Source organism: Taeniopygia guttata, chromosome 5, assembly GCF_048771995.1.
Source record: "Taeniopygia guttata chromosome 5, bTaeGut7.mat, whole genome shotgun sequence".
Taxonomy (NCBI): Eukaryota; Metazoa; Chordata; class Aves; order Passeriformes; family Estrildidae; genus Taeniopygia; species Taeniopygia guttata.
This window is the reverse complement of record NC_133030.1, coordinates 27,673,945-27,686,651: the sequence shown is the minus strand read 5'-3', so window position 1 is coordinate 27,686,651 and position 12,707 is coordinate 27,673,945. Positions and strand designations below refer to the sequence as shown.

Genomic DNA, 12,707 nt, shown 5'->3' with positions numbered 1-12,707 from the left:
ACTTCACAGGACTGGGAAAGGCTAGTTTAACACAGCCTACAGTGGGGCTGTAATTCTGTGAAACATGATTGAACTTTTATTGTTGTCAGTATATTAGATTTCTGTTCATTTAGTCACCAGCTGCTCTAAAAGTATGTTTTTATTTAATCCTTTCTGGTGTTACCTTGCAGGTAATTTTCTATGACAGTGATTGGAACCCAACAGTAGACCAGCAAGCCATGGACCGGGCCCACAGGCTGGGTCAGACCAAACAAGTCACCGTGTACCGCTTGATTTGTAAAGGCACCATTGAGGAGCGCATCCTACAGCGGGCAAAGGAAAAGAGTGAGGTAGGAATAAGTAACTCCCCTGCAAAGAGAAGTTACAGGAATGGTATCATAAAGCACATATTGACATGAGTAAAGAGACAGAAAAAGCGTCTGCAGGGAGACAGAAGAGAAGGCAAAAGGAAGTGTCATTGTTCAAACATGTGTCTCTAACACAGCAGCAGTCCAGTGACATATTGATAGAACTGGAAAGAAGTTAATTATTTACAGTATGACTTCATGAAAACTATTCCTTATGTTGCTGTAAAACTACACAGGCTTCTTGGAGACTGAGGCTTCTGTCTTTGCTGTGTCAGAGTTACTGATGCCTCTCACATTACACAACAGTGTTTTTTAAAGACATTTGGAAGGTAATCAAGAGGAAATTATCTGAGGTGTTAGGGTTGCCAGAAAAGCTCAGTGTCCTGAAGCATCAAGCAGTAAGCGTACTAGGAATTTTAAACCTCATAATACTTTATTGGCAAGAAAATAACCAAGGAGATTCATGCTTTTTGGTAGCAGTAGGTACATTATATACAACATTCAGATGTTTTGTGTACTTGGAGTTTCTTCTAGCTGTTGTTTTACTTGGATGCTGCTCATGATGTTGCAGCAACTGAATGCATACATATTTCCCTTGTTGAAACCACTTTTTCTGAGATACTGCACTAGAGTTACCTGAAATCAGCCTGAAAATTGGGTGTAGTCTGCTGGTGATCCAAATCATTGAAATAGCCTTATGTTAAAGCTTGTTCTCTTCTGTTCTTCTTAGTTGTTGGGTTTTTTTTTTTAATATAGTTTAGTGACAGAGGCTGACTGAATTGCTTAAACTGCAACACCGACTCGGGATGGAGATACAATTTTCAGTCAAGGAGACTAAAAATGTTGCACCCTTTAAGAATGTGATCTTCATGATCCTCTGTGCAATTACTTGAAAATTTAAATGGGTAAATAATACTTGAGAGGGCTGTTGCTGTATTTTTGTTTTGTTTTGTTCAGCCGTATATGAATTAATACTATTCTAATTTGTAGTTTATTACATACTGCTTCAGAAAAAATGTAACTTTCCATAAGGAATGGTAATTTTCTCAGGGGCTTCCCTGAAATTTTGCTGCTAAATTTGCTATGATAGAGAAATTGGATCAAGTCTGAATCAGGAGAGATGTACTTGCATGATTTTTGCAACTGGCTTTTAGTGATGGGTAATGAGAAATATTTAATGGTGGCTTTGATTAATCTTTCCTCTTCTTGTCTTGTTTTTTTCCTTCTAGATTCAACGAATGGTAATTTCAGGTGGCAATTTCAAACCTGACACCTTGAAGCCAAAAGAGGTGGTCAGCCTTCTGCTGGATGACGAGGAGCTAGAAAAGAAATGTATGTGGAATTAATGTTTCAGCAATTCCCCCATTATCCACTTCATTACCTTATGAAATCTGTGTTTTTATCTCTACAAACACATGTATTGCTGATAACAACTTCTGTTTCCTGTCTCTTTTTGTATTGCCAACTCTTGTTAGTACAAGAGCTGAGCTGAATGAAGTTGTGCAAAATGAGACATGATGATGTGATTAAGTTTTTATTGGCACTCATTCAGGATCATTACATTGTTCCTGAATGACAGAGCTTTGACAAGAACTATGTGGGTCACGACAAGAAAAGTATTAGTAAAAGTGCTGTATTTTGTCATATTTTTGAAGTTAGAGGCATATTCTTTCATGTTGCTTGAAAGAATTTCCTTGTAAGACTTTTTAGTGACTTGGAAACAAATGGTTTTAATAGAGTAATTCTTTCAATGTGTTTTAGTTTCAATACAACTGACTTTTCTTCCCAGTTCTGTTAGAATAAGAACTTCTTGTAAGATTCATAAAAGGATAGGAAATATCTTTGTACTGGTGACAGCTTTGTATTTCTTTTCCAACAGTGCGTCAGCGTCAAGAAGAGAAGCGACAGCAAGAAGAAACAAATCGTGTGAAGGAACGTAAACGTAAAAGGGAAAAATATGCTGAGAAGGTACTTTGACATAGAGAGGTTACCTGTGCCTGTGTCAGTGATAGAGCCAGAAGAGCTTCAGGGTCACTGTTAGGGAATGTGGAAACATTTTATGCCAAGGCAGTCTTAATGGGTGAACCTTCTTGCCTTTCCTGTTGAAAGTCAGTCCTTGGCAGTTCCTTACACAGAAGAGGGATAGTACAAAATAAGTAATGCATAGTTACCTGTATTTTAGCCATTAGCAACTTCAAAAATAGGGAAGTACTGCCTGTCCAAATAAATCTGACAGTCAACTGATCATTAAATTGATGACTCTATCGATAAAGATTTTGTTCTGCAAGGACAAAAGGGAAATGTAAAGGAAGCACCAAACACAGGTAAATCCCATACAGCTATGAAACTTACAGGGAACTAGGGAAGATTAGTTTGTTTAAAAAACATCACTAAAACCAGTTTTTGAAAATTCTGAGTTTTTAAGACAGGGAGGCTTTGCATTAATTAATTGGAATTCTGTGTAATGGTAAAGAATTTCAAGCTCACTCCAAAAGGTACTAGAAATCAAAGTAATTTTTTAAGAGTAAAACTCCATCATCCCAGCTATTTTATGAAGAAAAACAAATAAAACCCTTCTGAAAACAAAAGAAGGAACATTTAAGGGATCTGTTACCACATCGTTCAGAAACTTGTTTTGGGAAATTCTTCCTATGGCACTCCTGAGTTAAAATACTGCACTAGATTTTGAATTTTTGGGTTGCTTGTTCCCATTCTTCTCTTTTATTGCCTTTTCATTCCTGGATTACTTCATTTATTTCAGAAGAAGAAGGAAGATGAATTGGATGGGAAGAGAAAGAAAGAGAACATGAACCTTGTGATCCCATTTGTTCCCTCAGCTGATAACTCCAACCTGTCTGCTGATGGGGATGACTCTTTCATTAGTGTAGACTCTGCCATGCCCAGTCCTTTCAGTGAGGTAAGACTCACCACTGCTTTAACCCCCATACTGTTTCAGTTGTGGCCCTACATCTTGTGGGATTCTTGCTGTCTGGTACTTTAGCTCTTGTAGAGCTTTGAGTGTGTGGGGAAGTGACATGTCTTAAAGGTGAACCATGCAAATGAAAATAGTTTATTGAAAATGCATTAGCTGCTAATAGACTGCTTTACAGCTCCTCATGTACACATTCCATTATTCCCCTCTTCCTTCACCATCTGCTTCCCTTTTCTTACACTGAATTTATCCCCTGACTTTCCTCCCTTCCAGTCCGTGAAATTTTTCCACTCTTATCTGGAGTCCCACTTAACTTTCTTCCTGCTTTCTTGTCCCTTTTTCCTGCCTTTCTCATGCTCACATTTATAACCCATGTGCCCTCTCCCATACCAATATCTTCCATAGCAAGAACACTCTGCTCCTGAGCCAAACAGTATCCCTCAAATAGCTCCTTGACATTCAGTGTCTTTGTAAGTACCCCTCATTAGTCTCATCTGTGTCTCTGTCTCTGCTTCCTCACTTGCATCATTCTGAATTATTGTGGTTTTTCTCCTCTGGAATTTAAATTAAAAATTTTCAGTGGCATAATCTTATTTTCCTTCATCTGTGTGTAAAGAATTGCAGATTGGTTTTAGCAGCAAATGTACTTTGTTCTGTGCCATGTCAATTAAGATTTCTGTATTGTACTGTTCCTTTATTGATCAAGATTTTTATTAGCAGTAGTAGTGGCTTAAGAATCCTGTTTTCTCTTTTGCAGTTGAAAATGCACAGTTGAACAGTTTACTTAAATCTCTGCTGAGCCCATTAGTCTTTTGCTTCATAACTTAACATGTATTTTCATGAATTGAAGTTAAATAGTGGGTGGGGGTCTTTACTGCTGCTCAGTGTGTAAATAAAGTGTGGTGCAATCAGGCAGATGATGTATCATGCTCATGCGAGAAAATGGGAAAGAACAAGTACCAATTACTTGTGATTGTACAGGTTTTGAGGATCTTACTATTTTTGTACCCTTTCCTAACCTGAGGAGCTAATGGCTTTGCTGTCTGTCACATTTAGATATCTATCAGCAGTGAATTACATATGGGCTCTATCCCTCCTGATGAGAGCAGTAATGATATGCTTGTGATTGTGGATGATCCAGCTTCTTCAGCACCTCAGTCAAGGGCAACAAACTCTCCTGCTTCCATTACTGGCTCAGTTTCAGACACCGTGAATGGTCAGTACTCTTCTTGTCTTGATTTATTACTAACATTTATTAAACCTTAACTTTTCATAGATAATTTATAGGTTTTCTGCATTCTGCCCTGATATATGAGTGGTTGACAAGATTTGGGGGGGAAAATAATTGCCTTTTCATTGCAAAGTTACTTCTGATTTGATAGGAAATCTGTTTATAGTCTGTCATTTGCCACACTTACCTCTTTTCTTGTGTTAGTTACTTCAAAATGTTGTGTCCTTTGTTCCTGTGTTATTGAGGGCTCTCCTTCCCTTAAGTTTCTTACCAAATGACAGACTACTACTGAACTATTAATCTCTAAGCTTTTCCTTGAATTTGCTATTGGGTTAATAATTAGTTCTTTATCTCCAGTGGGTGGTTGGAACAATTTGTTTGAAGTGTAATGTGATTTTAAATAAAGTCAAGTGGTTTTAATTACTGTAGTTTTTCACAGTGAAATGAGTAGAATCATAGTTCTTGACGAGTTTCTTTAGAGATAGCAGATGGAAGATAACTGCATCTCTATCTCCAAATGAGAAAATGCATCATCCTGAAGTAGAACTTGAAATACTCCAGCCCTTTGTAGGTTGGATTCATAATAGTACAGGCAGTTGCAGTTAAGATACTGTTGCTAAAGAGTGAAGTTTTGTATACATGATTTCTTTCATGAGACCGCTGCTTGCTTGCAGTGTCCCTGTTACTATCAATGCCACACAGGAACAGTATTGATGTAGCTGCTAGGCAGCTTTGATGCCGGGCTCACTTGTGAAGCGTGTGAAACACTGCAGGAGTCGCTGGTTTAACATTCTTTCCTTGTTCAGGCGTTTCAATGCAAGATGCATCTCTGGCTGTGAGAGGCCAGTCAAGTCGAAACCGGGGTCGTCCCAAAGGTGGCTCCAAAGGTGGCACTGGGAAAGGCAGGAGCCGGAAGTCAATAGCGGGGAGCGCAGCAGCGATGGCAGGGGCCAAGGCAGGGGCGGCGGCGGCCTCTGCGGCGGCGTACGCAGCCTACGGGTACAACGTCTCCAAAGGTACGTGGGTAGGGCAGGCACCAGAGCACAGCCAACGTGAGCTGGCCTGATGGCTGCTTACAGCCTGTCAGGAGATTGGTTAAATGTTGTGTTGTTGGTATGGCTTGTCCATTGTATTCTGAGATCCAGGCAATACAAAGTGTGACATAGTGAGGGTGTGAGAGGATAGCCAATTTCACCTCTGATGACCTTGAGTTTCATCTGTCCTTTGAATTATCTCACACCAAATATTTTTCCCATTGCTTTTTTTTTGTTGGTTTTGGGGTTTTTTTAATGTGGTATTAAGACAGATCAGATAGTGTTGTTTATGCTTGGGCTATGGCTGTGGTTTTCCTGCATTGCATCATGTAAGTTACAGTATCACATTCCAAAACTTGCTAAACTGATGGTGATTGAGCTGCAGCTTTACACAAGCTGAAGATAGCCCAAGGTATAACTGTGAGATGTTTTGTATCTTAAGGAGAGCCCTCTTCATTAAACTGTTGTAAGTCATGAATACAGAATGGTCTTAGGACTGATTGTTAACCCATTGTCTGCTGTTGAAGAACCACAAGTGGAATAATATGCTCATGTAGAATTTGATTCTCTTTTCCATTGCTAGGCATGTCTGCAAGTAGCCCTCTACAAACAGCAATCATTCGGCCTTCCGGACTTGCAGATTTTGGACCTTCAAACGCCTCTTCTCCCTTGAGCTCCCCTTTGAGCAAAGGAAACAGTATTTGTGGGACCCCCAAAAGTTTAAACCTGACCAGCAGTCTCATAACAGAAACTTCAATTCGGAAGCAAAGCAAAGGTGCCCACACCTCAGGTGGTCGGTAGTAATTTTGAACCCCCAAAGCTTGTCTGAACTGTGTTGGCTTTCAGAGTAGACCACCCTGCCAGTCGAAGGCATGCTAACAAATGCCTTGTTGCTGTCCAGCACATGTGTGGAAAGAAAATCAAAGCACAATGGGAGTGGGTGGTTGATGTGAGCACTTTGATTATGTGTATTCCAAAAAACTATCTTTGCAGACACTGCAAGAAGGAGGGAAGGGAGTCTGGGGTAAGAAAGATCCAACTACTCCATGCAGTATCCTGCAGCTGTGTGTGCTTGAAATCACACCAGTATACTTCCTGTCTTGTAGCCTGAGGTGGAGCCCAGCATTAATTTTGTCCTATGAAATCAGTATCTGAACCCCAGGAGAATCCTGTAGAATCACATGACATTTCTGTCCTGGCAGCTGGTCAGTGAACATGCAGGAGTAATTGGGGGCTGTAGATGTGTGATCAAAAAAATTCTTCTGGTGTGGATCTCTGAGTTCTTTAAAGACTTGAAATTCAAAGGAATGTGTCTCAGGTTGTTTCCAGGGGGCAGACTCTTTTCAGCACCATTTGTCAGGAAGATGTTCAGCGCTGCAGAATACAGGGAGCACTGTCAGGCCTCGTGAGAGCAGCAGCACAGCCTCTGCTTCACACAGTGGGAGAAACCACAGGCCAATGATTGGTTTGCATTTCAGAGTTCTCATCAGCACAAACACTCACCATGTTCAGAATGATTTCTCTCATTTTTAAGGTGCACAGAACTCTTAAAAGCTTAGAAACAAAATAATGCTCTATTTATACAAATCTCGAGAAGGAGGAAAACTGAAGTGTTGAGGAGGAGTTTGTGCTGCTCCTCTCACCGTGCCGTAGCAGAGCATGGATCTGCAGTGAGAGGAGCAATGTAAAACAATCCTAAGAGAGAGAGAGAACAGTGCCATTCCCCCTTCCAGCCAAATCCTGGGAAAAAAATTGTCTCATATCCCAGCCATCCCATTGACTGTTCCTGCAGTGTGTTTTCCCTTCATCTTTGTGATCATCACACATACTGGCGTGGTTGAGTTCCCTGCAGTGTGGGCAGTAGCTGTGTCCCATGAGGCTGATAGAAGGCAGTGCTGCTAGCACCCATCCATGTTCTTGTTCCCTGGTTGTTCCTTCCCCATTCTTGATGCACAAATCCTGCCCATAGCCCCTTGCTTTGCTGTAAGCGTTGTCTGCATTGCACTGAGATTTAGGTGTGGGACAGTTGTTCTGTCTCACACATTGAATTAAGAGGCTGTTCTGCCGGGGCACTTTCATCCCTTGAGAGAAGCAAGTTGAGTTGCAGGTCTGGGCTGTGACAGTAGAAGATGATTTTTTTTATTATTATTTTAATTTTTTTCTGACCCTGAATCCTTTGCCTGGCGTCCTTCAGTGTAGAGCAAGTGCTTCCTGTTGGTTCTGCCTCTAATTTGCACACCTGAAAATAGCAGAACTGAGCTTAGTTAGATTGATTTTTGAACAGATTTGCAGGGGATAATTGAGGGGGAGGTGATGTTTAATTAACTCATGAAGACTTCCCCCTTCCCCTTCTATTCACATGTATATATGATATTTAGAGGGAATCAGACAAATGCCAAGCCTTTTTTTCTCTTTGAATGTGCTGTCTATTTTTGTAACTGAACTTGTACATATGTATAAAGAGAGACACATCTTTCTTTTACTAACTGGAGGAGAAAATCTTAAATAAAATGGAGTGAGATAATTTTATGTAAATCAGTGTCTTTGTGGTTTTTATGCATGTAGCTGTATGAATGAGAGGATTAGGGAAGGGAGCATTGGAGGAGTGTGCATCTGGAAGTGCTTCTGGAGACAAACGCTGCTCCATGTAAACCTCTAGAGTGTCTGTGCTCTGGCAAGTGTCATGTTTGTAACCTTCTTCAGTTACAACTGTACCCTTATCCCATGTTTGTATTCACTGATTACCTCATAATCTATTTTGGAGTAAGTGTGCAACAGGTCACAAGAAAACAGAAGCAACTATAATATTAAACAGTACCTCGACTTCAGTGGTTGAATTCAATACAGTTGATTGTTGAGACATCACTCTCTTACAGTTCTTTGTTTTTTCTTATTTTTTTCTTTCCAGTGGGAGTTAAAAGAACTTTTTTAAGCACAGTCTCAATCTCCAAACTGCTAGACAGTTGTATTAGATTATAATCCAAAGTGGAGAGGGAAAAAAATTATAATTTTAAAAGCTTGCAAAAATGTAGTATGTACTGTCACATGCTATACTTTTGGAAGATTAAATTATTGATATTTAAAACACTGATAAATATTAAAATAAAAATATTTATTTAAGAGTATAAATATATTTAGTGCATGTTTCTAAAACTAATCATTAAATATATTTACATAACATAAATAAAAATAAACATATTTAGAATAATTTAATCTTCAAGAGAAACACTGAATGACATCACAAGTTATGGCCAAAGCAGTGGTAGCACATCTGCTTGCAAAGTTTGTGTCAGTCCAAGAAGTTCAATAAGATCTAACATAGTTGTAAAATAAATGAACTGCTAGATCATATTCAGTTCAATTTCTATAAGACACTACATTTCAACATTCTTGGTATTATGCATGATAGGAGAAAAGATTCTGTGAAAGTAATCAAGGAATTGGGAAAAATCATGTGATGGCTGTCCTAGTCTAATTTCTTGGTTTGGGGAAGGAAGTAGTACTATAAAGACAAAGACTGGGAATTTTTAAAGAAAGTGGAGATAGTTTTGTAATCAATACCTGGGGAATGCTTCTGTTGAAGTGAGCAAATGGGTGTGCACACTGAAGCTTTGTTCTTTATAATTTCATTTTAGCATCTTTTCACTCCAACTGTGTGTTACGCACTTATATGCATTAATGGAAGATAAATTCACTTTACTCCAAGAGATCAAGGTATTTGCTAAAGGTGGACACAATGATTGAATGAACTGAGTTTGTTCATTGAGCTGGAATGGTGAAATAGCTGTCAGTATGGTTTGGGGAATGCTGGGAGTGCTGTGTACTCATCATGCTAGTTGATGATAGCATTTTCCTCACTGATTACTACAAAACTGTTAAATACGGTTCACAGCTCCTGTTGAAGACATTTAAAGGTGATAATTTTCTTAGATCCTGAGAAGTTAGGACTTTTAAGTGATGTAGTGTCCCAGCCTCACATGTTTTGTTAGTTTACCCTACAAGGGTTGTCTAGTTCTAAAGGGTCCTAGAACACCCTGTGTCCCCTAGCCTGCATTTTCTCTTTTCGATTATGGCTCACGTCTGCTGTCCCTTCCATTTAGCCAGCCACTTAATTTCCTTTCCTTATTCTGCAAAGAGATGCACACGTTACTGCAGGATGGTTTGAACCAGGAAATGTTTTAATTCTTCACTTTAGGATATTATTGCTGCACTGTCCAAATGTGGTGTATTTCTGTGCCTTCTCCCCTCTCTGTCGCATGCTTTCCCCACCACAGTGTCCCTGCTCTTTGCTGTCTTGTGTCCCCTTTGTAGAAAGCTGCCTGTATGCCTATCTTGCTTTATTTCCATATCCCCAAAGTATTTCCTTCAGCAGCATTTCCCAGTGGGGGAGGCACGCAAAGCTCAGTGGGAAAAGCTCCATGCAGCAGGAATAGGGGTCTGCACTACTTTGATTGTAGCTCAGGAACAGCTAGTTGCAGCTGAGAGGAAGAAGAGCAGAATTGATAAAATCACTCTGGGGCAGGATGTGGATCAGTGTAATTTGGGAAGTGCTGCCCTATGACCACTTCACTGCATGGTCTGTCCTGATCTTCTCAGTGAGCTGGCCTGTTTCTGCTCCCAGATAGACTTACAGGCTCCTCAGCTTATCACTTCTGCCTCCATCTTTCTTTTTTTGTTGACTCTCCAGTCTGAACACACATTATAGTTCTCAGGGAGCCTTACAGGCATGTCTTGTGCTCCCCTTCCTGCTTGAGGAGGGATGGTGCTGCACACCCTGCTGTCCTGTGGAAATTTCTGTTAGAGTGGCTGGAAAACAATTTGTAGTTCACTACCAAAAGGGATGTTGCTTGCATGTGAAGTATAACTGAGACATACATGCTAAAATAAAGGTAATAATATCTTACAATCCTTAGAATTGTGAAGGATTTCTTTTTTTATTTGCATCCTGCACCACTTGCATAGCAGTGAATGAGAGGGGAAGGGATGATTCAGCCTTTCTCTCAGGAGCATCTGTTAGGACAGATGACCCAGCTCTCAGATTCGACCAGCAGATCTGTAGAGTAAACAAGCTGTTCTTGTAGCACTCGCTTTAGCATATGCTCCTCTGAAAAGCCTCCAACAAATGCCTCTTGAAACGGAGGAATGCATGATAAGATGACTTGTGTTTTCTCCAGCTTCAGCCTCCTCTTTGCTCCTGCCTACCCCTTCAGAAAAGTGAAGTTACTCCAAAGCTAATGGGCCTTCCAGGCATTTTGTACTGTACTCTATCTATAGAATGCTCTTCTAGGGGCATATGAAGGAATTCCTTCGCATCCTAAGCATGAGGAAGTGTTTCAGTACTCAGGTATGAAACAGTAACTCCTTCCTTTCTCAGCTGATGAGCATCCCTGATAGAATGAGGGATGAAAACATTGGAACATCACTTTTGTGTCTTCTTGAGTTTCCCGTGAACTGTCTCTTCCTTCTTTGTCAGTACTGCCAGTTCTGTTAGGTCTACTGTACTTAACAGGTGACCATGTGAGCTTCTAAACATCCAAGCACTACAGTATCCCTTGTCATCTCTGTGACTTTCTTTTTGAAAGTAGTTGTTTTTCTCCTCCCTGTCCTCAACCTTATTCAACTCTTTTTAAGACCCATGTGTTGTCTTTAGTGCTTTTGCTTGGGAGGGGAAATGCTTCTGTCTAAAGTGTTAACTTTCAAATGCATGACCCTTATGCCTTGCACCTCTGTTGTGAGGACTGTGAATTAAGATAAAGCTAAACAGGAAAAGAAAAACTCTTACTGTTGCTCAGAGATTAGAAGTTATTAGGAAGTTTACTATGGATTTGGATTGTTTCACAAAACTGATTTTTTGACTATTTGTTAGATTTATTAAAATATTCATAACAAGAAACTAGCAGCTTTTTTCTCAAGATGTGTTTAAGAAATGCTCTCCTATTAGGTGAAGCAAGTCCTGTTAATCTCACCTCTTACCTATTTCTGTGGTTCCTCTACATCTTAACTTCCCAACTGGATCTTCTTCTAGGAAGAAATACATTACAAGTGGGAGCCCTCCATCCATACCTTGGTAGAATGTCATCTGTCTTTCAGGTAACTGTCGTCCAGGTTTCTTTTCAAGTGTGGTGTTACAGTTTCCCTTGATGTTACAGTAGAGTTCAAATACAGACATTCTCATTTTTATTCAGTTTAGTGAGTACATTTTGGAGTTTTGCAGCTGCTGTGCAGACAAGTGGTTTTATGATGCTTGTTCTTCAACAGTGTTCCCGAAGAATTCCCCTCCCAGGTAAGCTGTCTGCTGAGGAAGAACTTTACGTATGCTGGGAGCAACTATTCTATAAATCACAGTCTTCTGTAATTCAAGTAACTTTCCTCCATAGATAAGTCAAAATTTGTGTCAGGATTGGTCTAAACCCATCTGAGTTCCTCACAGAAGTGCTTCCAAAGCAGTCACCTTTGGCAGCCCTTGTACTCCCCAGTCAGTCGGAAGCGGCAGCGCAGAGTGCCTGTCTGTGTTTCACTCAGCCTGTGGAAGGCTGATGCGGGATTTTTTTAAGAATGGCAGAGTCAGCACATTTCACCTATAGTTGGCTGAATGTTGCTGTGGGTTTTTTTAAACTTCATTAAGGTTTTGGCATGTGACTGCAATTAGCTACCAGCGTGCTGCTGCACAGTAAATGCAATGGCACGTGGCCCGACACACCCTTGAGCGACGCTCCATTGTCTGTGACAAAGCTCCCAGGCTTTCCTTTGCAAGCAGGGGAAACAGAAGAGTTGCTCAGGCTATATGAACCTTCAAAGAATTTCGAAAACCAACTAGCCAAAACCTCTTTTGGGGGATTACTCCATGTATCTGGTGGGTGCTAATGGGAGGGCTCTTCTGAGTCTTGTTGTTCTTGCTGCTCCTGATCGTTCTTAGAGTTCATGTGAATGCTTTTTTGAACAATGTCTGCATTCCTGCAGACCGCCCTCTTCTTGACATTTAATCGAGATTTTTCTTTGATTTATTTACAGTCATAGTCCTATGGTATTTCATAGAACTACAGAATGGTTTTAGTTGGAAGGGACCTTGAAGATCATCTACTTCGAAACCCACTGCTATGGGCAGGGACACCATTTTTGTTGAAGTGGATCTCGAAATAGCTCTAAAGATGCCTAATGGGACA

The 12,707-nt window shown here is 40.3% G+C and overlaps 1 protein-coding gene across 2 annotated transcripts in view; it reads left to right on the top strand.

Annotated features, from left to right (window-relative positions):
* The window catches only part of INO80 (INO80 complex ATPase subunit), a 61,439-nt gene extending 53,360 nt beyond the window's left edge, over nt 1–8,079 (top strand). For both annotated transcript variants that reach the window (XM_030274314.4, XM_072929969.1), the window contains exons 30-36: nt 171–329; nt 1,577–1,679; nt 2,227–2,315; nt 3,109–3,264; nt 4,336–4,495; nt 5,317–5,526; nt 6,128–8,079. In XM_030274314.4, the coding sequence (XP_030130174.4) occupies nt 171–329; nt 1,577–1,679; nt 2,227–2,315; nt 3,109–3,264; nt 4,336–4,495; nt 5,317–5,526; nt 6,128–6,345 (1,095 nt within the window). In that variant the 3' untranslated portion in view covers nt 6,346–8,079. The remainder of the gene's footprint in view (nt 1–170; nt 330–1,576; nt 1,680–2,226; nt 2,316–3,108; nt 3,265–4,335; nt 4,496–5,316; nt 5,527–6,127) is intronic.
* Nucleotides 8,080–12,707: the final 4,628 nt, after the last annotated feature.